The 25892-nt window shown below is 46.8% G+C and overlaps 1 protein-coding gene across 4 annotated transcripts; it reads right to left on the bottom strand.

The window, feature by feature from the left end:
- Window positions 1–6296: 6296 nt before the first annotated feature.
- CCDC77 (coiled-coil domain containing 77) lies at window positions 6297–25892 on the bottom strand. 4 transcript variants are annotated; one of them, XM_077339991.1, is made up of 12 exons: window positions 25495–25892; window positions 21526–21580; window positions 19948–20164; window positions 18292–18434; window positions 15044–15140; window positions 13063–13135; window positions 12421–12515; window positions 10448–10596; window positions 9244–9616; window positions 7929–8054; window positions 7664–7816; window positions 6297–6713 (listed from the first exon to the last, which is right to left on the bottom strand). In XM_077339991.1, exons 2-12 carry the CDS (start codon window positions 21561–21563, stop codon window positions 6567–6569), a joined length of 1611 nt encoding a protein of 536 aa, XP_077196106.1. In that variant the 5' UTR covers window positions 21564–21580; window positions 25495–25892; the 3' UTR covers window positions 6297–6566. The 4 variants fall into 4 exon arrangements, with proteins under 4 accessions (XP_077196106.1, XP_077196107.1, XP_077196105.1 ...); XM_077339992.1 differs by having other exon boundaries at window positions 25588–25892; XM_077339990.1 differs by having other exon boundaries at window positions 21526–21605; window positions 25495–25891.

Below are 25892 nucleotides of genomic sequence, written 5' to 3'. Positions count from 1 at the left end.
AAAAAATAATGGATAGAGAAATCCACCTGCTGATATCTTTCAACAGATATCTGGGTAATTTAAATCTCCCATGACCACTAGGTCCCGTCTTTCTGAGAACTTTGTAATCTGGTCTAGGAATATCTCATCTAAGTTCTCTGCATGGTCTGGCGATCTATAGCAGACCCCCCACCATAATACCACTATTATTTCCTACTCCTTTTTTTTAAAGAGCCTCTTGTGGCGCAGAGTGGCAAGGCAGCAGACATGCAGTCTGAAAGCTCTGCCCATGAGGCTGGGAGTTCAATCCCAGCAGCTGGCTCAAGGTTGACTCAGCCTTCCATCCTCCCGAGGTCAGTTAAATGAGTACCCAGCTTGCTGGGGGGTAAACAGTCATGACTGGGGAAGGCACTGGCAAACCACTCAGTATTGAGTCTGCCATGAAAACGCTAAAGGGCGTCAGCCCAAGGGTCAGACATGACCCGGTGCTTGCACAGGGGATACCTTTACCTTTTTGTTTTTACCCAAAAACTCTCAGCTGAACTCTCAGGCTCAGACACATATATTTCCTCACAAGTATATATATTAACATATAGTGCTACTTCTCCCCCCTTATTTGTCTGTCCCTTTTAAATAAGTTGTAACCTTCAATCGTATTATGCCCGTTGTGAAAGTTATCCCACCAGTTTTCTGTAATGCGTATTAGATCATAGTCCTCTTCCTTTATTAGGACTTTAGTTCTTCCTGCTTGTTTCCCATACTCTGCGCATTAGTGTACAGACATTGTAATCCTTTATTACCCAGGCATTTAGTTTTTGAACTTTCCTGTAAATGAATAGTTCCCTGCATATGTGCCATTCCTTTAAAATCTGCAGTATTTTCATCTACAGTTATCTTCATTGAACTAGGCTTTAAATGAACGTCTTGCTCCACTATTGGATTTAGTTTAAAGCCCTCCTCACCTGGTCCACAAGACTCTTCGCAAACACATTTCCCCCCACCTTCGTGAGGTGCAGACCATCACCCAATAGAAGAACCTCATCACGGTGTCGTGATCCATGGTCCAAAAACCTGATAAATCATCAGTCACCCAACTATTTTCCCTTTTCGTTTCGTTGAACATGTTGCTGGGTGCAGCCCCCCCCCTTTTCTTCCTTTATCTATTGTTTTCAGCTGCCATTATAAATAGCTTTTGAGAATTTGAGCAGCTCTGCTCACTGGGTCCATTAAGCCTAGGAAAGCTTGTGAGCGCTTCCCACCAGTGGTCCTAACAGTGTAAGTGGATATGCAAGGTTTTACTCCAAGGTTGTACGAGCAAGACTAGGACAGGGTTAGCTCAGCTGTGCTTTTGCTCAATGTTGTCGGCAGGGCTGGAGAATCCCTCCCATCCAGAGTGCTTTTTCTACAGCTGTCATCTAGTGCAGGGGTAGTCAACCTGTGGTCCTCCAGATGTCCATGGACTACAATTCCCATGAGCCCCTGCCAGCATTTGCTGGCAGGGGCTCATGGGAATTGTAGTCCATGGACATCTGGAGGACCACAGGTTGACTACCTCTGATCTAGTGAACGAATCTAACAATTGGCTATTCAGAGGCACAGTGAGTCTGTTAAACTGGGATTTGTTTTGAAATCAGAACCCCGAGGTCATGATTTCCAACATGGCTGATCATACAAGCAAGCCCAGCTCCCCTTTCCCTCACCCCTTTATGACTCCTATGCTACAGAACAAACACACAAAACTTTACAAAACAAAGGTTTAAAGCAGTGATTCTCAACCTTCCTAGCCCCGCGACCCTTTAATACAGTTCCTCATGTTGTGGTGACCTCCAGCCATAAAATTAGGCAAGTGTTCTTTCACAGAAATTAAACTGAAACTGACTGAAACTGAAAATCCATTGTTCATGATGATTGTATAGAAATTGGGGCTTTTTTTTTTCCTGGGGTTTCTCAGTTCAGTTCTGCCTCTTGCCCCACCGTGCCGATCTCGCTCTTTTCTGCTGTTCCAGACAGACAAACATTCCATCTCGATCCACCCCACAAGGCAGTTGTGTGGATGGTGCCCCCCTGGCAAAACTGCTTGCCCTGCTGTGACCCCTGTGAAAGGGTCATTCAATCCCCAAAGGGGTCCCGACCCCCAGGTCGAGAACCACTGGTTTAAAGTCAAGTGTCACTTTTGTGAAACCAGAGGCACAGCCAAGGCCACCGATTCCAGGTTCATGGAAGGGGGGGGGGCTGGACCAAGAGTTCCCAGGACCCGCCCCTCTCCTTTGCCCACCACCAGGCACTCATGCCCTCCTTCCCTCCCTCCCCACCTGCCTGCTTTCTGACAACATGCATGTCCTTCCATTGTCTGCTCACGAGCAGTCCCACTGTCCACGCTCACAGCTGCCTGAGGACCTTTCCCCAAGGCCACTGGGCAGAGTATGCAGCATGGAGCATGTGGTGGGATGCTAGTAAGTTGGTCCTAGGTGGTGGTCCTAGTAGCAGTAGGCCCTCCTGAAGGTCCTGATAGCTGCCCCCCCACACACATTGTTGCTGGCCTTGGCCACAGTGATGTTACGCGTTTGCCATCACTGTGGTTCAGCTGTCCAGGTAATCTAAAATCACATTGGCATCGCCCAGAGAGTACGTATGCTAAAGCAGCATTCCCCAAGAGGTAGCACGTGGGCTACTGGTTGCCTGCTGGGGATGTATTCCCTGGAAGACCCAGAAAAAATAATGGGAAGATCTGCCCAAGGGCTTTTGAAAAAAGTGTTTGATACCGTTATTTCTCCGTCCTGCTTCCCTTGTGGGGCTCACCTTAGTTCTGGTGAAGTGTTCTGCAGGTAGGAGGCTAGTTATCTTCATCCTGGCATTTGGCAGTTCCCTGCCACAGCAGCAGCCACCCTTATAGCATTTCTGACTTCCTCGGAGGTTTTACAGGACTCAGAATCTGCACGCTGCCTTTCTTGAGCAATCAGAACACTTTATGGGCATTGTTGGAGAACAAGGGCATTATCACCCCCCCCAGTACCATGGGAGGCATGGCCGAGTGGCAGGCATCACCCACTCAATTAGATCCCAATGAACTGGATCCCACAAACGTTTCCATTCCCAGAAGAGTGGTGGTTTTGGCCAGTCCTTCAGGTTGCAAAGAAAGGAGAGCGGAGGAAGTCCTACTCCACTGGCAGCAATCTCTTCTATCAGCGGAGACTGACTGGGATTCGAGCCAATGAGCCCGCGGGGCAGAGAGACATTTGAATCCTGGGCTTTGATGCTCACGCCAAGTACAACACAATGTCCGCTCTAATTGTGGTGCCTTGCAGGACGCTCCTGAAGCACTTCAGCTTGCAATTCAACAACTGCTAGGAAGCGACAGACACCGGGAGGTGGAGAAAACATCCTAGCAGCTGACAGCTGCAATTCTGGTCTAGTTCTTGCAGAACCAAGTGGCCAAAAAGCTGTTTCTTGGGGTACCATTTCAGGCTGGAATCTCAGATGATGTTCCTCAAGAAATCCCCACAACATAAAACGTTCCTCAAACAGTCCTTTCAATGTAGGACAGGGGTAGTCAACCTGTGGTCCTCCAGATGTCCATGGACTGCAATTCCCATGAGCCCCTGCCAGTGTTTGCCCCTGTTCCAAGGCATATTCTAGTAGTCTGGATAGGAAGCAGCCCTGCCACTCAGCACCTCAGCCATTAAAAAGATCCCATTTGCTGAGACCGTCCAATTGGTTTTGCCCATTACTTTCAACGCAAGCGTGCAAAAGTAGCCCAATTTTGTCTTAAATTATTGCTAAAAAAAACCCTCTACAGATTTCTTAAAAATGGGCATGAATTTTTTAAAAATTAGATTTCCACTCCTTAACAATGTCTGGAACAATGGAGAGGAGGGAAAGAAATCTGACGTCTCCTTGTAAGGAGATCCAAAAGCTTTAAAGGGGCAATCGTCTACCTCTCCCTAGCCCTCCCTTAGAAAGTTAATAAAGCAATGGATTAACACAGCTTTTTTATCATTGAGAAATCCCTGAGGCACTCGGCAGGCTTCAAGAAGCAGTGGAATAGGCTGCCTAAGGAGGTGATGAGCTCCCCCTCACTGGCAGTCTTCAAGCAAAGGTTGGATACACACTTTTCTTGGATGCTTTAGGATGCTTTGGGCTGATCCTGCGTTGAGCAGGGGGTTGGACTACATGGCCTGTATGGCCCCTTCCAACTCTGATTCTAAGAAACCAAGAACTGTCACTTCTAGCAAGATTCAAAGGACTTCCTGTTAGACCTTTCAAACATTATGTTGAGTAAGTTATACTGGCTTATTTTGATCTTGTCCTACAGTATGAGAGTAACGCCTTGGTTGGCTTGATCTGATGATGTAGTTTTAAACTGTATTGCTATTAAACTTTTATCCAGTAACCTGCATAGAGATTTGTACTGGTAAGTCATACATTGCCCAGTGAAATTTAAAAAAAATCACAGAGACTCTAGCACAAATTGATGAGCTAGAACTGCCTGCAGAGTTGATTTGTCTTCATCTAGGGCAGGGGTACTCAAACTGCGGCCCTCCAGATGTCCATGGACTACAATTCCCAGGAGCCCCTGCCAGCATTTGCTGGCAGGGGCTCCTGGGAGTTGTAGTCCATGGACATCTGGAGGGCCACAGTTTGACTACCCCTGATCTAGGGCTTAAATGGGAGACCAGGTATGTCAGTCCTACAACAATAAGCAGAGATATAAATATTGTCTTATTGGCAATATTAACTCATACACCAGGGAATGGCAGAGTAGAAGCCACATTTTGCATTCTGTCTTCTTTTGGCCTCACGGTTCATTTTGTATATTTGATCTGCCAACTGAGGAGACTCCGCCATGTATCTGATGGAGTGAGCCTTAATACCGTGGTTCATACTCTCAGGTACCATAAAACCCTCTTGCTTTTAATGCTGAGGCAGGGATTCAACTCCAATTTTAATGTCTAAAAACCCAGATTTCAAATTAACCATTGCAGAACAGAAAACACACAAAACAGAAACTGCCCTAAAAGAAACTTCCCTGAAAAATGCTTTGCGCTCATTAAAAGGTGGCATGAGAAAAGGTGACAGAAAATCTAATTTTGCTGGGTGCTGACTTAGTCATTTTTTTGTCATTATAAACCAGCTGCGGCCCGTCGGAGAAACCTTACCGCTTCGTCAGCCACTGAGACAAGGAGGGTAGCGACGCTGTTGCATGTACCTCTGCACAAAGGGTGTATGCTAATAATTACACTCTAATAGTGCTCTTGTTTGGCTTCCTGAAAAACCTAACAGATATTTTTGGATGGGAAGCCACCTCTTCTAAAAAGAAAAGAGCTTCTGGGGGAACAGTTGCAAATTCCACACACAAAACACACTCCTTTGTAGTAAATCACAAGTAGCTTATCTAATTGGACATTGGCACATGCTCCATGCTTAAGGTAGTATGTTTCCTAGTGTGTTCCTACTTGAGTGAGACCATGATCACATATGACCCGCAATGCACCACCTTTTCCAAGCCATTCTGTTTCCCATAGAGAAGTGAGTTTAATGTACTGGTTTGAAAGACCCAGTGATTATCTGCAGCGGGGATTTCTTTACTGTTTGCAGCAATGACCTAGTGGTAGAATCACTGAAAAACGGCAAGGGACAGTGCTAATATGACATCAGGGAAGAGTTACTTCCTCTCTCATCTCCCTACAACATTCTTAGAAGAATAAATATATTACTCCTGTTTGGATCTGAATGTGAAGGGTGGTAAGAAGCAAAATTATGCCACTCAGTCGTTTTGACTAAAGCTGCAATCCTAATAATGCCCAATTCAACAGCATAGGACTAACTCTCCCTTAACCCCTGCAAGTGCTCATAGTCCTGTCATGTAAGACAAAGAGCATTCAGAGCCTATGGAATTCTGTGAAAGGAAAACATGCTTTCTTTCCCAGTAAAATGGTCCAATCTGGGCTATAGTCCTTGAGAGCTTAAATAAGCAGTGCACTGGAGAAATTGGCTTCTGATTCAGTAAACATGACCAAACACGACCTAGGGCACTGCACAGGAGCCCCCCCTCTTCCCGAGTCATTCCTGGGGAAGGACTCACAGAGGCTGCTCTCTTCTTTGAACCTCTCTGAAGATCCCTTCTCTGTATACCAGGGGTAGTCAAACTGCAGCCCTCCAGATGTCTGTGGACTACAATTCCCAGGAGCCCCTGCCGCTGGCAGGGGCTCCTGGGAATTGTAGTCCACGGACATCTGGAGGGCCGCAGTTTGACTACCCCTGCTGTATACCATTCTCAGTAGGTTAAAAAAAAACACTTCCTGCAGTCTGTGACAGGGTCTGTTGAAATGACGACATTTACCAGTTACCGCAGCCCAGTCATTGTATAAACTGACATCACAGGAAAGAGAAGCCAAAGCTTGCATAAGTTAAAAAAAAAAAGTTAAATGAAGATCATTTCCTTCCCAAATCTCATATAAACTTGCACGGACCCCTTCAGCCGCGGAGCATAAAGCTGCATCCCAGAGTCACAGCAAGCGACATGGTTTTCACTGCTTCCGCTTTCTCCATGGGAACGCTGACCCCCAAACTCCACTGGCACACCTTCCTCAACAGACTCGTAGCTCAGTTTCCAGCCCGTAGATTTTGGACTTTAGGTTTTTCAGTTGCCCTTGAATTTTTTTAGTCTTCCGGTTCCCTTGGCGAACTTCATGCAGAACTGCAAGGTCTTGGTCTGGCCCGACGGTCATTGTCACCTGGAAGGAAAAACAAGTGGACACATCAGCAGAAAGATATTCTGTTGGGAGAGTTCCCCAAGAAGGCGTTCGAAGGCCAGTTTTGAACAAAGGCTGGAGGGCGCTGATCTGTTTTTTTTCAGCATAGGAAATTGTGGGTGGACATTTTGACAAGCAGCGAAGGCATACGCTAGCACTGTTCCGATGCTCCACACCCCTTCCTAGTCCAGGGCTTTGGCACCACTGAAGTCAATGGATTCAGCAGTAAGCCTGCACAGTCCTTCGAAAGCAACTGCAGCAACAGACAGTCAAAACAAGCCTTTTCCTAGGATTTTCAGAATTAAGGAATACATGAGGTTGTTGAATTTCACTTTCTAGTGCTTAATCTTGAGTCTGAAGCATCTAAAGCTATGCTTGTCTTGGGGGTACTCGCACTGACTTTATGTAACAAAACAGAAACATTACTGGAACTCAGCAAAATAGCTTCTCTTTTCCACCTGTCTTACAGCCTCTTAACCCCCCAATCACCACGCAAACACTCTCTCAATCATCAGAGATAATCATAAATACTTCTGTTTGCCCTTCAAGGAATCTCTTAATAACACCTGCCTGTTTCTCGCCAATTTTAAAGGAAGCAGACTCACTCGGACAATGGTTAATAGAAAACTGCAGGTGACAGGTGAAATAAAGTTTAATACTCAAATGCTTCACACAGCGCTTTGCGTTGGGAGACAAAGAGAAGGAAAGCCCAAGAGAGGGCAGGGGAGGTACTCAGGTGCAGAATTTACATTCACGTTGCAGTCAAAACTAACTTCATTATTAGTTACTAACTTCAAGCAGATTATGACCTCTGCTTACAGACCTAAGGAACTGGAATCTGGAGCACACAGCCAAGCTCTGGGGGAATTCTGGGTATGAGCCAACAAAATGGGGCCGTTCCAGTTGTCCCTCCTAGCCGTAACCCCCGTTACCTTGAACAGCTGCTTCTCCACGTCCCTCAGCCTTTGCCGAAGGAGCCTGGTGTCGTTCCTGAAGCCTTCCACCTCCAGGCCGCGCCTCTTTTCCAAAGCCTCGTAGCGCTGAGACAGCAGTTGCAGCCGCTTCCCCATCTTTTCTGAGCGCTCCTGTGGCAACGCAAGTGGGCGGGAGAAGGGTGAGTGGGAGAGCCCCGCAGACAGGATCGTGGAGGCTAGAGCGCCCTCCCATGGCTGCCGAAAGGCTAGCTGCCGGCGTTACCTGGAAAAGCTCTCGGCTGACGTCCCCTGCCTCCCGGATCTTCGCCAGCTCTTCTTCCAGGGTGACGCACTGCTCTCGGTACATGTTGGCCAACCGTTGCTCCTGTATCAATTGGCCTTGCAGGGCCTAGAGTGGAGATCAAAATGCCAAGGGCTGTCAAATGCTGTATTGTGGGACGTTTTATGCACAGCTCCCTTACCGAAAGGCAATATCCAAGGCAAACGAGGTCATCTTGAAAACACATCAGCTGACACTGTGACAAGTCCAGGTGCAAGTGTGGTATACCCTGATGTGCAGCATATAGAGAGCTGGGGGGTTTATACCCCGCTTTTCATGACTCAAAGAAGTCTCAAAGTGGCTTACAATCGCCTTCCCTTCTTCTCCCCAGAACAGACACTTTGTGAGGTAGGTGGGGCTAAGAGAGCTCTGACAGAACTGCTCTGAGAGAACAGCCCTTAATAGGACTGTGACTGGCCCAAGGTCACCCAGCTGGCTGTATGTGGAGGAGCGGGGAATCAAACCCGGTTCCCCCAGATTAGAGGCCACTGCTTTTTAATCACTACACCAATATTCCAAAACACTGTTTGAAATACCACCTGTTAGAGTTTCCATGGAAGTAAAATGGACTCTGGCAAGTTAACCATCTATGGATAACTGAAATGAACCATATTCCGTGTATTCTGCACTGAACATGCAACATAGCCCAAGCAGGACAACACGTTACACCAGTTACAATGGAACACAGATGGGCTCTACTGGATTATGTCACAAAGTGCCCAACAACAAGCTTTTGCTTGGGGGGAAGAGCAGGAAGCTGGCAGATGCTTCTGTTTTCAAGCTCATGTTAATCCATCCTTATCTGTTTCTTTGCACGTGTCCATCTGACCTCCCAGCTCAACGTAAAGCCCTGTTGTACACTCCTCTGCAAACTGAGTATTGGTGTGGGATGTACATAAATGCTGTCAAGTCATGGTGCCCCCAACCAAGTCCTTTCCAGGCAAGTGAGAAGCAGAGGTGGTTTGCCAATACTTTCCTCAGTGCTTCCCCATCTGAGGACCTACCCTACTTAATTTCCAAGATCTGATGAGAACAGTCTCTACTAGGCTGCCTTCCCTCCTTATTGGTATGCTAGGACACAGCGATTTAGCCCTTGACTTCCATGACAAAAGAAAACAAGGCAGTGCTCGTATGGTCCTCATCCAGGTGCTGACCAAAACCAGACTGCCTACAATTCCGCAAGTGTGCTATGAACCTTATTGCCCTTTACCCTTTCCTGGCATGCACAACACCATTCACAGCGGGTAGCTGCTGTTACCTTCAAGTCTGCGCTGTGCGTTTTGTGGCATTCGCACTCTACTCGGAAGGCATGCTTGGCCTCGCCCGTCTTCTCCGGAGAGCTTTCCAACTTCCGGCTGAAGCTATGCTGGCAGGGACTGCTCTCCCACTCGTCTGGGCTGCTCTCCTCCGGCTGGATGTGACTGCTGTCTCGGGGGCTGCGGCCACGGTCCCGAATTCTGCTGCTGTCCCACCGAACCCGGCTTGGCTTTGGCCCGTCCTTCCTTTTGTCCAGCCTCCTTAGCAGACAGTCCTTCTCTGCCATCCAGGATTTCTCATTGGTCCGTGCCTCCAATTTCAGTTGGAGGAAATCGCGGGTGCTCTCGTGCAGCAAGTTTTGAACTTTGTTGTATCTGAAACGTGTGCGTGAGAGGGAAAGAACAATGACTGCGTTGTCCCCCAGTTCTTGCATTCCTTACGCATCCTCTTTGCAAGACAAGAGCTGCACGGATCAGAGTCTAAAGGGGGAAAAAGATGCGTCCTCTTGCATACTGGTTTGAAATGTGATTCTATGAAACAGGAAAAACAGTGGGCCACCCTGGGGGGATTTGAACGCAGGTGCTGCTATAATGAATTAAGCCACTGATCCATCTAGTCCAGCACTGCTTATTCTGTCTGGGAGTAATTATCCATGATTACTAGACAGAGGTCCTCTGAGTGGAGATGCCAGGGACAGAACCTCGGACTTCATGCGTGCAAAGTGTAGATGGCTGCTCCCCCCAAAAGAAGACATCCCGAAGAAATGGCACGCAAATCAGGCCATTCCTGAGTTTGATCTCAAGACCATTAGATGACGAGTCTACAGACTACCTGGGTGACCGATATAGCATCAGATCTCTGAGTCAGTGGATTCAGAATGCAGACTACTAATGGAGTCTAATACGATAGGGGTGTATGTCCTTTCTTTCCATTGGATCTGACGAAGGGAGCTCTGGACTCTTGCTCTTCTACTGAAAAGCATCATGGCAACACCCCTGAAACGATCTCCCTTGCCATGTCACTCCTGTTTCCAGAAAAAACAAGATTCCCTCACGTCTCCTCCTATTTCCCTCCAACACCGAGAGCCACAGACATCACCGTAAACATAGCTGACCAGCTCACCTCTCCATTTACAGTATCATTCATTTTTATAGTCTACCCCCCTGGGAGCATCACCAGAAACAGGCACAACTTCTCACACCCACTTTTCAGTAAGGTCTTTGATCTTGTCCTGATCCCTCTGATGCTGGACCTGAGCTTCTTCAACGCGGATACGCCGGTCTTCTAGCAACGCCTCAAGCTGCTCTTTGGCAAGCCGAGCCTGTTCTTCCAACTGAGCTTGAAGGGCCTCCACCTGGATCGGCACAGGAAACAGGCAGAGAGATGACGGTCACATCAGGCTGAACAACATCCCCTACTTCCTTTACAGAATAACTGTTGGTACATTTTTTTTTGCAGGAGTCCCAATTCTCTTAAGGTTTGACAGTCTGACAACATAATATCTGGCCAACTGTAGTCATTTGGGACAAATGCAGCTGAAAGAGGTTGGGATTCCCTGTGCCCTGCTCTTTTGGAAGAATTTCTGCTTCTCCGCTATCTGCACTTTTTGATTTCTCTTCAGCCTTTGCATTCGACATGAAAAGTTACTCTGCGATAATCTAAAGTGTTCTACATTTTCAATAATAGGAAGTTGCCCGGTAGAAATAAGCTGGTCATTCTTACATGCCTGAAATCATTCCTGGAGAGGAACGGGAAGGCGACTGTAAGCCGCTTTGAGCCTCCTTCGCATAGGGAAAAGTGGCATATAAGAACCAACTCTTCTTCTTCAGTACAGAAGCAATTCTGAACCCCACGGTGAGGGAGCCTATTCTGCTATCAGGACAGTCAAGTGCCACCGTGTGAAGCGACTCCACTCCATGACTGCCTCGTGCGCTGAGATCATCTTCAGATAAAAAGATCCCTATCAATGAACTCTCTGTTGACAGGTTCTTGAACGAATGCAAGGATGACACTGCACTGGTCATAGGACAGGCTGGCCATCTGACTGGATTTAAATGGCTTATAATTTAAATGGGTAGGTCACATGAATACCCCAGATACCCGGAGGGGGGGTGGCTAGGGGTTGAAGGGGACCCCATTATAACCCCATAACTGGAATAAAAGTTTAATTAATTAATTATAATGATAATGATAATAAACGCTGAGATGGTCTGAAGCCAACCACAACAGGCCAATTCTTCTCCAGACTTTCTAGTTTCCCCCTTTTTTGGCTGCTGGCTACGAAGCAGGGGGCTGAGCAGGGAAAGCCCAAATCACAGCTGAATCCCGTGTGGGCAGATGAAAGGAAAGCGAGTGGAAGCAGGACAGTCACTTATACATTTGCTAGCTAATTTCAAGACACCCCGGGCAGGAACCTGAGAACAGATGCCTTGCACAGGTTCCAGAAGGGTCTCCCAGCTCTGGCTGCAGCCGAGACAAAGGGAGCATTGTGGGACTTCAAAAACTAGCACATTTATTGTAACGCGCACAGCCAGGGCCCACTTTGTCAGACGCATGAAGCTTTACACTCGGTTGGCATCGAGCTGGTGCCCCCACATGTCTAGGGAGGAGCCACAAGATCTCTGCCAGATACACTGCTGCCTTGCGGGCTGATAGCACTGGGCAAACACAAAAAAAAGCCATTCAGCATCTGGCATTCAACTCCCTGAAAGGGATGGGCTAATAAGACGTTTACTGTTGATTTTCTTCTGGCCGAGTGGTCTCATCAAAGCTCACTGCACTTTCTTACCAGGGTGGTGCAGTAGCTGGAGCGATGGGCTAGGATCTGGCAGGATTCTTCGTGCTCACTGAGCAACATCGGGCCCATCACGCTCTCTGACTAACCCACCTCACAGGGTTGTTGTGAGGGAAAAGGGGAGGACAGGAGAATGATGTAAGCTGCCTCGGAGAAAGGCGGGCTATAAAGGAAGTAAAATTTTTAAAAATTCCTTCCCCTTCCCTGGGCGTTTTATTATCTTCCAGAAAGAAGCCACTGGCGAAGCACACATTACTGTCCCAAATAGTAGCTTTTCATAGATTTTTACTGTCCACAAGAGGCCACCTGAACCAGCCATCTCCCTTGGCAGACCTGGCAAGCAATGGGCGGGAGCACAAATCAACCCACGTGGCAAGCCCCTACCTGTAATAAGAGCGTCTGGTTGTCCCTCTGGTATCTCTCTGCGCTTTCCGATTTCCCTCCTTTTGCTGCTGGCTTTGAGGCAGAGCTTTTGACACCTAAAGCAGAAGTTTCCATTGATTTAAAAAAAGAAAAGAAAAGGAAAGTGACCCTATTCAGGTAAATTAAACTGAGATGGGAGTTTCTATTAGGGAGCAGTGGCTGAGAGAAAAGGAAAGGGCGTTCTGCGAGGGATTTCCACTGGAGAGAACATGTTTGGAAGTGTTAAAGGTAAAGGTATCCCCTGTGCAAGCACCAAGTCATGTCTGATCCTTGGGGTGACGCCCTCTAGCGTTTTCATGGCAGACTCAATACGGGGTGGTTTGCCAGTGCCTTCCCCAGTCATTACCGTTTACCCCCCAGCAAGCTGGGTACTCATTTTACCGACCTCGGAAGGATGGAAGGCTGAGTCAACCTTGAGCCGGCTGCTGGGATTGAACTCCCAGCCTCATGGACAGAGCTTTCAGACGGCTGCCTTACCACTCTGCGCCACAAGAGGCTCTTTTTTGGAAGTGGACATGTGGGTAAAACACAGATCCTCCCTATACATCTCCAGAATATCCTGCTATTCGGCCGCTTTCCTTTGCGAGGCGCACGTTCTGTTACCTGTTTTTAGAGTGCTGTTCTCATTCCGTTCATATGGATCTTTGCTCTTGATTAGCCTCTGAGGAATAGTGACCTAAGAGAACCAAAAGCGTTCTAGTTAACTGGCTCCTCATTGCTCCGTCCTTGGACATGTCAAGAGATAAAGTCATGGAAGAGAAAAGACATCAGTGGTACAATCTAGTGGCTCAAAGTCTACTGCGCAGAGAGGCTTGTTCTTCTAGAGAGGAACACACTCACGAGTAGAAAGTAGTAAAGGATTCCACCAGCTGTCTCACTCAGATAGTTGTGGGTTCAGTGCGGGGCCTTGTTCTGGGTCCCAGGTGCCCGCTTGCCCTCTTACACCAGAGCTTTGCGTTTAACCCTATAAACCTTTTTCTAGGGAAGGCAGAGATACTTGGCTCAACAAGTCACAGGCCTGGGACTTGCAATGCGTCTTAATGGGGCATCAAGTGCGGGCAGCTAGCCGCAGAGTTGCAACTTAAAAACTGCCAGGAATCTTAGTCTGCTGTCAATGTTGTCCGGCCTTCCTGGATGCCCCCAGAAAGTACAGAATTCAGTTTGGAATTGGATCCATAAGCTTTCCACTCCGCCTTGCTATATATACCTGCCCTCACCCAACCAGGAAGGGAAGGCTATACAAATTAAGTTGTTATTATTATATAGTTTGTAGAATTGTTTGGCACATTTGTATAAAGGCCTAAAGAGACCCACAGAACCCAAAACTGCTCAGCAGAGCTACTACCCATTTCTCCTCCTTTTTTGAATGCAAGAGGATCAGCGCTGCAGCTCTTACAGAGTACATGCCATTCTCACCATTCTCATACTGGTCACCCATCCACGCTGGACCTGTATTAGCCATAAACCACAGAAGGATATTTGTATAGGACCCAGAGATTAGATAGCAAGGCCGCTGGCTACAGGATCCTTCCCTGTTCTGTGTATTTACTGTACGGCAGACTGCAAATAAGGTGACCAAAACAAGGATTGCTAAAAGTAGTCTGCTGAAAATAGTTTGATAAGAAGCATTCAAAAGCCCTTTTGAAAGCGTTGCTTGGGGCTAGGTCAGCCTTTCTCAGCTGTTTCACTGTAGAGAAACTCCAGAAACATTCTTCAGGCTTTGAGAAACACCAGAAGTGGCGTGATCATGCAGAATACGCTTGGGAAACATAGCTGTGGACACGCCCACCTGAGGCCACGCCCCTTCCCACTCCCTCCAAATACATTGTTGGCCATTTTGGGAGGGGAGGAAAGGTGGGTCGACATGACAATATATATTTAATATATATGAAGAAGAAGAGTTGGTTCTTATATGCCGCTTTTCCCTACCCGAAGGAGTACCCAAAGCGGCTTACAGTCGCCTTCCCATTCCTCTCCCCACAACAGACACCCTGTGGGGTGGGTGAGGCTGAGAGAGCCCTGATATCACTGCTCGGCCAGAACAGTTCTATCAGTGCCATGATGAGCCCAAGGTCACCCAGCTGGTTGCATGTGGGGGAGCACAGAATCGTACCTGGCTTGCCAGATTAGAAGTCCGCACTCCTAACCACTACACAAAACTGGCTCTTATATGACTGATAAATGTTTAACAAATTTTAAAAATGTATAAGAAACGAATTAATTCCCGTCCATTTGGAAAACCCTTCCAGGGCCATCATAAACCCCTGGGTTTCATTAACCCTGGACTAGATAAACCCAGGATTTAAACTCCAATAAATTGCTCTGGGTATATAAAAAGTACTCTGTGGCAGTGTCCTAGCTTTGGAACAACCTCCATGGGCATTTCTATTCAATGGGTTCTAGAGCTAAGTGAATGATTTCTTATTCTTCAGCTTTTTCACTGCTGGACTTCTTAAAATTTGTTTCAGGATTTGGAAACACAGCCTACATTTGTTATACTGTTTGGTGAACCAGAGGTAACAAATCTCAAAGAGAGAAAAATGAAGTACTTAAAAAAAAAAGGTAGATGAACAGGATTTTTTACCTTGTGGGGGGGTTCCTTGTGAAAATAGGTGACCTCACCATTATCTGGCCCCACCAAAGCCAAGAGATGCTGGATCTTCTTCCTGTCCTCAAGCTCCCTGGGATCAGTAGAAAAAAATACCTCTCATTTCTGTCCCCAGATGTATCAAGTCATATAACATGTACCCTTTCTCTAATCCCCAATATTCAGTGCCAAGTTAACCTGTGATAAAACTGAGTCAGATTTCCTGCCTGTGTGTAACAGGGAAATTTTAACCCCTGTGAAATCTGAATAACACAAGATTTGTTTTTGTTTTTGTTTTTTTTTGGGGGGGGGGGTTGGCAAAGGAAGTGGTTAATGGAAGGCCAGGAAATAAACTCATTTCTAATATAATCTCCCCCTGCTTCCGAAGACTGCATCTGTCGGCCTCTCTAAAACCTGCATCTATTCCACAGAGAGCTGACGGGGAATACAGAGTAGTTCCTTCACTCAAAATGCTTCCTCCTCAAACCACTAGGAGGCAATAGAACAATGCCATCCTCAACAGAGTTGCACCCTCCTCAACTTCCTCAATGGATTTAAAAGGGTGCATAAGAGTTTAGGAAGGCTCTGTAAGTGACCCTCCGAGATACGTTGGAGGAAATTTGTTACAACTCAAGAACAACTGTGAACAAGCAGGGTAGCTTCCAATATTATTTTTTTTCCATTCATGCCCCACTTTTCTTTCCAATGGGGATTCAAATCATTTTGTATCATTCCCCTTCCCTTGATTTTATCCCCACAACAACACAGTGAAGTTGGTGAGGCTGGGTATGTATGATTGGCCTATGGTCACTCAGCATGTTTACACAGGGTACAGTAGGAATATGAACCTGAATCTCCCCGATCCTAGGCCCATTCTGTACATGTTGGATCAGGCACTTCCAATGTGCTTTGGCAGCTGGATTTTCCTGTGCAGAAGAGGAAAATCTACTTCTAAGGTGAACTGAAATTGCATTATCCAGTGTGTGTGGAATAAGCCACAATCTGATGCTAACCTCTATACCAGTGGTCCCCAACCTTTTTATCACCGGGGACCGGTCAATGCTTGACAATTTTACTGAGGCCTGGGGGGTGGTAGTCTTTTGCCAAGGGACGCCGCTTCCGCCTGAGCCCCTGCTCCACTTGCTTTCCCGCTGGAGCCCCTGACTTCCCGCTGGGGGGTGCTGCCAGCAGCAGCTGCACAGTGCCACACCGAGGGGGAGCTCCAGCCATGGCGGGCGCTGGAGAGCATCAAAGGTGAGCTGGCGGCAGAGTAGCAGAGCAGCAGCCGGGGAGGAGAATAAGGAGAAGCTGCGGCCCGGTACCGACTGATCCACGGACTGGTCCCGGTCCCCGGACCAGGGGCTGGAGACCACTGCTCTATACCATGGTAGTTTTTGCAGGTGCATGTCTTGCTGGTAGAGTCACGCATATCCCTAGAATGGATTAACATGAACTGATTTCTGTGCTAAGACACAAATACAACAGAAAAGGTCTGGACCCCCCACTTCCACCGGACCACATCTCAGCGCTGAGTATGATAAGCACATCATTCTGATCATACACATTTTAATAAGCCAGTGAGTTGGGACAGAGAGTATTATCGATGGGGTAAGAAAAGCACATGAAAGGTAGTTGTGGAAGACTGATTAGACTGCACTAAAGAAACGGATGCAGGATTCTGCATAGAGGCTTGTGTTTGCAAACAAGGACATGGGAAGAATTCATACCCTAGAGGGTTGGTAAAAGTATTTTCTGAATAAACAAACAATAAGAAAATCCTAATCCAAAGAGGGGCGCTGTATTTAGGAGGATGCAACTCTTTTTACGGAGTCCACTGTTAATCTTGGATCTATTTTTTCCCCTGATGGCTTTCAAACAGGAGTTACAATCAAAAGGATTTTTCCGAGAAACAGGCTGAAATGTTTGCACCAACTATTTCTTAAAGGAAATATAGATGGTAACCCAGTGGAGTAATCCCCGATATTAGATCACTGCACTCCACAAATCATTTTCCTGACTCAATTTCTCTGAGAAATGCACAGGACTTAGGGAAAGGAAGAAGCCCATCTTTGTACGTGCTTTGCCCCAATTAGAATCAGCCTGAGGAAACCACATCTGGTACATTTCCCTCTCACCTTTACTCCAACCAGTACAGGGTGGCGCACATGGCTCTTCCTTCCTCTTTTTATCTTCCCAACAGTTCTGGTGAAGTAGGTTAGGCTGAGAAGGAGTACTTGGCACCAGTGTGAGTAGCTTGTGTGTGTGTGTGTGGGGGGGGGGAGAAATGGGGCTGCCTCCTGCAAAAGCCAGATGTGAAGGAGAGACAGAGAAAGGAAATATTGCTATTTCCCCCCCTGGGAACGCTAGCTCTGAGTGAAAGAGGTGTGTGTGCCTACAACCACAGCTGCAGGCTCGCAGTTGTGCCATCACTGCTCCTTTAACTGTGAGTGTAAAGGCTTTGCATGCTCCTGGATTAATGCCAACCCCCCACAAGGCTTGGCTATCTTAAGGCGCATGCCCTGATCGTCCTGGAACAAAACTGCCACACTCTGCCCCATCAGACATCAAACAGAAGTTGTGTCTCCGTTGCTTGGGCAAGCCTTTGTGACTTGGTTACTTGTGCTGTTTAAGCTTCTGATAGGACCAGTCCTCTGGCACCAGGAGGCCTGCAACCAGCCAGCACTAGAGATGCCGCCAGCCCCTCCCCTCCTTGTTTCACCTGGAATGGGGCTTCTTGATGTTCCCAAGCCCAAGACAAAACCCTGCCCTTCCTACGTGTGCCACTCCTAGATGTTCAACAAGACCACCCACTAGGGCCCAACAACGCATGAGGGTACGCAGATCGGAACTACCATCTTTCCGCAGGGCCCGTAAGACGGAGCTCTTCCGCCAGGCGTATGGTTGAGGCCAGGGCAGAGCCCGGGTTCCATCCAAGATCCCTAAATCCATCGGCCAGTTTTTCTCTCCTCTCTTACGGAATTAACGCCCGACCTCTCTCTGAACAAGCGGGGAAAATGGGGAGAGTTACAGAATAGAATGCCATCTTTTTATTGTAATAATGGGGGTATTTATGGGGTTTTATGTGATTTTACTGGGATTTTATATTTCATTGTGAACCGCCGTGAGACCTTTTGGTGAACGGCGGTATATAAATCCAACTATAACTAAATATAAATAAATAAGATGGGAAGGAGGTCTCCCCTCCGACTTCTGCACCTCTCACTCTCCCCATCCAGTGGACAAACCTGATTTTCAGTCGGTCGTTCTCGGCGTAGAGGCGCAGCACATGTTCCCTTTCCTGGAAGAGGTAAACTTGCATGTCACTCAAAGCCTTCTGCAGCTCAGCAATTTCTTCTTCCCGCTGACGCATTTCCCACTGCAATTTGTGCTAGACAGGGGGGGAAATGGAAGCAACTATATCAGAGGAAAAGCATACTTGGTCATGGGAGAGGACCCTGGCCTAGCCCAGATCAACAGCAGATTACAAGAAATGAGTTAGCCCTGGATGGCTTCTCTCAAGGCCAGGGGCTATCAGCCAGCACTGGCTTTGACTCGCTCTACGGCAGATCTCTAGAGCAGGGGAAGTCAACCTGTGGTCCTCCAGATGTCCCTGCAAATGCTGGCAGGGGCTCATGGGAATTGTAGTCCACGGACATCTGGAGGACCACAGGTTGACTACCTCTTCTCTAGAGAATGTCACTCATTTGCCAGTGGATTCATCTGGAATACTTTTGTAGGCCTCATACTGATAGTGAAAATTCTTTACAGTGTGAACTTAAGTCTGTGCAAACTTAAGTCTTCTACTTCTACCATCTACCCATACTGTCCAATCCATCAGTTAAGATTCGTCCATCAAGCCCTGCTCTCTGTCCCTCCAGCTTTACAGGTGAGTGGCAATGACAAGGTCTTTTTCAGTGGTGGAACCTCAGTTTTAGAAAGCTCTTCTCCCCCTTGAGGCCTGGTGCATATCGTACTAACTTTTAGGCACCCTCTCAATTTTGGCCATGTCCATTTTGAATTGAGAACTCCAGAACTGCATGCAATACCCCAAGCAAGGTCTGACCAATGTGGTATACAGAGATGATTTAGCTTTGTTAAGACTAGAATTCAGTCTCAATGATTATGCATGGCGGCAGCCATGGCGTGCTGCTGCCGTTCTGTTGCGGCAGGGTGGGATGCCCCACATTTCCCCCGCATACGCGTGGGGAAGGGGCTCCTGTGGTATAAGCGGCCTGCCCCACTGTAACGGTTGCGTGGACACAATGCGGGGCCAGAAGCTCCAGGTAATAATAAAATGGTATTTTCCAACAATTCAACTGCAGTATCTGAGGGACTGCCATTCCCTGTACGCCCCCAGATCACCATGATCTTCTAATGCGGCCCCTGGTCTGAAAGAAGTATGACTACCCTCAACCAGAGCCAGGGTCATTTTGGTCACGGCTGTAGCCTGGTGGAATTAGTTGCCAATGGAGACCCATCCCCTGATGGAATTACTTAAATTCCTCAGGGCCTGTAAGATGGCATGATTCCACCAGGATTATGGTTGAGGCCAGAACCAGTAAATAAAACCACATGGGCCTCCTTCCTTCCAGAATATCCCACCACTGAACATATGGCTAAGAAGTGGAACAACAGAGCATTATGAAGTATCTATTTTTTTAACTTTATTCTATTTTAAGTAGAACTTTAATGTTGTAAACCTCCCCAAGCCCGTCCTCGGAGAGGGATGGTCTATAAATGTTATAATTTTTTTTAAAACCATATTTTCCCAAGGTCCAAGATATAAAATTTTGCCAGCCATAAGAGAAGGGCAAAAATTTTCATTCATAACAGTAATGCTCTCTGTCAACCACTGAGAATCTTCTCCTCTTGGTTGGATATTCAGCTCCTTCTTTTTTTACCTGCTCATCATACGTTGCTTTGTATTTCTCCAGCCTTTTAACTAACTCTTCATGTTCTTCATCAAACTGGGCAATCTTCTTTCGGTAGTACTCCAGCAGTTCCCGGGAGGGGCGGAGGTAGGCCAAGCGCTCATTGATAGAAGGGAGAGGAGTAGAGTCGTTCTGGTTAGGAGTTGAGGAACTGGCACGTTTGGGAGTGCCACGACAGGTAGCAGACCTGAGCAGCATGGGGGAATGCAGCAAACATGAGTAAAATAACAGACTCATTAAAATACAAAATAACCTACAAATGCCAAGCCTCAACCCTTCCTTAAGAGGAAAGAAAAAGCCATTTAAAAAGATGGGAGCTGCACAGTTTTACGAAGTATGCAGATATTCTCAACAAATGTGAATCAGATTTGGAATTCTGAATAAACATTCAGCGTACCTTAGGTTTGCAAAATGTGGAATAGGAATTCACAGGAATGGTCCAAAAGAAAGATGCGAAGAGGAGCAGAGTAGGTCCTGAGGCAGACAGACCCTTTCTCCCATTCTAACCAAGGTGGTTTGAATGCCTTTGGAAAAGGATCTTCACTGATCCATCTTGGAACTGTGAGGGAATCTACCCACACCACTACTGCTCCTTCATCACATCCTAACAAGGGAAGAACGGAGCTCAGGAAGAGATCCCGCTTCAGTCTAATGATTCTTCTGCTGGTATGACTTTAGGAGAGGGTCAGAGAGACCTTCTTCTGTTTCTGTTCCAATGGCACAGCTACATCTATGCCCCAGGACGCAGAGTTTTGCATGAAAAGTTCAAATAAGCATATATCTTCTTGAATATACAGAGGAGTATTTGACCACTGTATATTTTCTGCTGCAGTAACTTCACAGCTAGATTACTGCAACACACACGTTTGCCCTTGAGGACAATTACAAGGCATTACACAGAAGCCCTCTGTGTATTCATTTCTTTGGCTTTTAATGCAACATATCTCTCCAGTTCAATCATAATATACTGCAATATACACAAACATATTTGTGAGCCTTCGGGGAGGGCGGTATATAAATCTAAATAATAATAATAATAATAATAATAATAATAATAATAATAATAATAATAATAATAATAATAATATAAACTTAAGAAACCTGTTGGCTTCAGGTCAACATAGGCCAATGGACTTAGAATGGAGCAATCAGACTACTACAAGCCTCATTGGGCTTTGCAGGATACACTTTGAATTGTGCCTGGCAAACTGGCACAGATGCTGGTATCACATGTTCCTGTACTGGTCTTGATTGTTTCATCATTCATATACAGCAAGGCGATAATCTTTCTCTAAAGGGGAAAGATGGTACTTAAGAAAAAGCAGCAGGCATCTATATAAAGCAGAGCAGTTGAGAAGGGATGCCCAAAAGATTCTTGCACCAGAAGTAATGATACGAGGGGCAGATAGCTGTCCCAATGGGCAGCAAAGAATACAGCTTTCAAAGGATATAATCTATCTGGCCTAGGACATGCACCAAAGCCCAGAAGTGCAAGGAAGAAGGAACCAATGGGGCCATACGAATGTGGCTACCTGTTTTCTTACTTACTTTTTGGGAGCAGGGGGTGTTCTTTGAGAAGAAGCCATGGTATTCACTCTGTCAACTGCATCAGCATGGGGAGAAAATCCCTTTTAATAACAGGAGCATATGATCAATTACACAAGCATAACAAATGTGTTAACAATTCTCCAGTAACTAATTTTACTTTTAGATTTGAGCCCAGTAGCGTCTTAAGAGGCCAACAAGATTTTGGGGGATGTGAGCTTTTTAGACTCAAAAACCACCTTCTTGAGATGATTTTACTTTTGTTACCAAAGGATGCCTGTATCTGAAGTGCAGGTACACATGAAAGCTTATACCTTACATAAAACTTTGTTGGTCTTAAAGGTGCCACTGGAGTCAAACTCTGTTCTGTACTTCCCATAATACACTCTCCAAAGCAAACCCTTTAGTCCTCTTCGCTTCACCTGCCACCTTCTTCTCTACCTGAAAGATCAGAGTCCTGATCCCACCCACATTATATTTTATTCTGCAACCTGTTTCTAGCAGCCAAATATCTTAGGCGCTTTCCTGTTCTGAGCCAGATCAAAAGTCCAGTGAGACCAGTACTATCAACAGATTCAAGGGGGGACTGTCCAAAATCTGCTTAAAAAAAAAAGACTTCTCAAGTCTAATTCCTAATCTGCATTCTTGTTCACGCTAACATTTGGGCAGCTCATCCTCCATTAGCTATGTAGCTTCTGCAGAACTAGGAACAGCCCTCCCTGCTACCCAGACATCTACAAACACAAAACTATGCATATGTATATCACTATCATAGTATCATAGAGTTGGAAGGGGCCTACAGGCCACCTAGTCCAACCCCCTGCTCAATGCAGGATCAGCCTATGTCACTTCTTGGCCTTTGGGCTGAGCAAACTAATTCTAAAAGTAAAGGTATCCCCTGTGCAAACACCAAGTCATGTCTGACCCTTGGGGTGATGCCCTCTAGCGTTTTCATGGCAGACTCAATACGGGGTGGTTTGCCAGTACCTTCCCCAGTCATTACCGTTTACCCCCCGGCAAGCTGGGTACTCATTTTGCCGACCTCGGAAGGATGGAAGGCTGAGTCAATCTTGAGCCAGCTGCTGGGATCGAGCTCCCAGCCTCATGGGCAGAGTTTCAGACAGCATAGAATCATAGAATCATAGAATCATAGAGTTGGAAGGGGCCATACAGGCCATCTAGTCCAACCCCCTGCTCAACGCAGGATTAGCCCTAAGCATCCTAAAGCATCCAAGAAAAGTGTGTATCCAACCTTTGCTTGAAGACTTCCAGTGAGGGGGCGCTCACCACCTCCTTAGGCAGCCTATTCCACTGCTGAACGACTCTGACTGAGAAAAACTTTTTCCTGATATCTAGCCTATATCGTTGTACTTGAAGTTTAAACCCATTACTGCGTGTCCTTTCCTCTGCAGCCAGCAGAAACAGCATCCTGCCCTCCTCCAAGTGACAACCTTTCAAATACTTAAAGAGGGCTATCATGTCCCCTCTCAACCTCCTTTTCTCCAGGCTGAACATTCCCAAGTCCCTCAACCTATCTTCATAGGGCTTGGTCCCTTGGCCCCAGATCATCTTCGTCGCTCTCCTCTGTACCCTTTCAATTTTATCGATGTCCTTCTTGAAGTGAGGCCTCCAGAACTGCACACAGTACTCCAGGTGTGGTCTGACCAGTGCCGTATACAATGGGACTATGACATCTTGTGATTTTGATGTGATGCCTCTGTTGATACAGCCCAAAATGGCATTTGCCTTTTTTACCGCTGCATCACACTGCCTGCTCATGTTTAGTTTACAATCCACAAGTACCCCAAGGTCTCGTTCACACACAGTGCTACCTAGAAGCGTATCCCCCATCCAGTAGGCATGCTTTTCATTTTTCTGACCCAGATGCAGAACTTTACACTTATCTTTATTAAATTGCATCTTGTTCTCATTTGCCCATTTTTCCATTGTGTTCAGATCTCGTTGAACTCTGTCTCTATCTTCCGGAGTATTTGCCAGTCCTCCCAATTTGGTGTCATCTGCAAACTTGATGAGTAGTCCCTCCACCTCCTCATCTAGATCATTAATAAATATGTTAAAAAGTACCGGGCCGAGCACCGAACCCTGAGGTACCCCGCTACTCACCTCTCTCCAGTCTGATGAAACACCATTGACAACAACTCTTTGAGTGCGGTTCTCTAACCAATTCCCTATCCACCTAACGATCTGAAAATCCAGATTGCAGTCCTTCAACTTATCCATCAGAACATCATGGGGAACCTTGTCAAAAGCTTTACTAAAATCCAAGTAAATGACATCAACCAAATTTCCCCGATCCAGCAAACCTGTTACTTGGTCAAAAAAGGAAACTAGGTTGGTCTGGCAGGACCTGTTGGAGACAAATCCATGCTGACTTCCTTGGATCACCAAATTGTCCTCCAGATGTTTGCAGATCGCTCCCTTTAATATCTGCTCCATTATCTTCCCCACAACAGAGGTCAGACTCACTGGTCTGTAGTTTCCCGGGTCATCCTTCCTCCCTTTTTTGAAGATCGGAATAACGTTTGCTCTTTTCCAGTCCTCCGGGACATCTCCAGTCCTTAAAGAGGTTCCGAAGATGATGGACAAGGGCTGTGCAAGTTCTCTGGAAAGTTCTTTGAGTACTCTCGGGTGCATTTCATCTGGACCAGGGGATTTGAACTCATCCAGTGCAGCTAAATGCCTCTCGACCACCTCTCTATCCATGTTAACCTGCCACCCAGACACTATCCTTTGGCTACAGCCATCTCTAGATGTGCCTAAACACTTAGACCTGTGGGAAAAAACAGATGTAAAATAGGCACTAAGCCTTTCTGCTTTCTCTGCATCTTTCGTTAGAGTTTGTCCATCCGCACCCAACAACGGGCCTATTGCCTCCTTTACTTTACGTTTGCTCCTCACGTAACTGAAAAATCTTTTCTTGTTACAATGGGCTTCCCTGGCCAATCTTAGCTCACTCTCAGCTTTGGCCTTTCTGATGATTGATCTACAGTGCCTAGTAACCTGTAGGTACTCTTCTTTAGAGCTGTGTCCTTCCCTCCATTTCCTGAACATTTTCCTTTTCTTTCTTAGTTCCTCTTGAAGTTCTCTGTTCATCCAAATAGGCTTCTTAGAGCTCCTGCAGTGTTTTCGTATTTCTGGAATAGTCATTGATTGAGCATGCAATAGCTCTTGTTTGAGTAGCGCCCACCCTTCACATGCTCCCTTCCCTTCCAGCATTCTTGTCCATGGTATGACACTCATCATGTCTCTGAGTTTATTAAAGTTTGCCCTACGAAAATCCAACATCCGCGTCTGGCTACAAGCTTCCTTGGCTCCCCATCTCAAAAGGAATTCTATGAGGACATGGTCACTTCCCCCTAGGGTCCCCACCTCCTTCACCTCATCCACCAACTCTTGCCTGTTGGTCAGTATTAAGTCCAGTATGGCTGAACCTCTTGTGGGTTCATCTACCATTTGATAAATGAAATTGTCAGCCAGGCAGGTCAGAAACTTGCATGACTGAGGACGCTTCGCATGTCTGCTGCCTTACCACTCTGTGCCACAAGAGGCTCTTAAAACTAGTTCTATTTATACATATATTGAAGGATCCAGCAATCGTTTCACTTACTAGTTAGAAGAGTTAATTCTCATATGCTGCTTTTCTCTACCAGGAGTCCTAAAGTGGCTTACAATTGTCTTCACTTTCCTCTCCCCACAACCGATGCCCTGTGACTTGGTGGGACTGAGAGAGCTCTGACAGAACTGTTCTATGAGAACATCACTATCAGGGCTGAGACTAGCCCAAGTTCACCCAGCTGGCTGCATATGGTGGAGCGGGTAATCAAACCAGGATCGCCAGATTAGAAACCGCCCTTCTTAACCACTACACCAAGCATCATAGCTACTTAAAAAAATAAACAAACAAACTAATTGCTGTAATTTTACAACAGATTGACTCTCTCGTTTACGTACCAGCTTCTTACACCCCACTGCTTAAATGGGCTTTTGCGTGGGTCCAGCGGTGGAAAACAAGTACAAACCAAATGAGAAAAGGTTGCTACCCACCAGGTGCACGATCAGCCCCTTACGCCGCCACAACCCGTGGGTCAGTGGGTGCACAATCACACAGTTGAGCGCCTGCCCGTCCAACGCACCCCCAACAACACCAGTTTGCAATGTCAGTTGCAAAAGCGTGAAGGAAGGACTTCCTTCCTTTCCTCCCCGGGCAGAGAGCCGCCTCCGGCGCTTTGCGGGTTCTCCGGGCCAGCCACTCCGGCAGTCTCGCTCGCTCGCGCGGCTGCTCCGCCGGGTTTCAACGGAAAACCCGAAACTCAAACAAAAGGGCGACCTGCCGCGGTGGAAGGTGTCCA

Source organism: Paroedura picta, chromosome 5 (assembly GCF_049243985.1).
Source record: "Paroedura picta isolate Pp20150507F chromosome 5, Ppicta_v3.0, whole genome shotgun sequence".
Taxonomy (NCBI): Eukaryota; Metazoa; Chordata; class Lepidosauria; order Squamata; family Gekkonidae; genus Paroedura; species Paroedura picta.
The sequence above is the reverse complement of the archived record's forward strand: the minus strand, read 5'-3'. Positions and strand labels throughout refer to the sequence as shown.

Bases quoted from the DNA above. Each gene is read 5' to 3' on its own strand.
- CCDC77 (XM_077339991.1), bottom strand. From the start codon at position 21,563: ATGGCTTCTTCTCAAAGAACACCCCCTGCTCCCAAAAA. The intron at 20,165-21,525 runs GTAAGTAAGAAA...CATGCTGCTCAG, and splicing joins ACACCCCCTGCTCCCAAAAA to GTCTGCTACCTGTCGTGGCA. The intron at 15,141-18,291 runs GTTTGTCCACTG...TACTGATCCCAG, and splicing joins AACGACCGACTGAAAATCAG to GGAGCTTGAGGACAGGAAGA.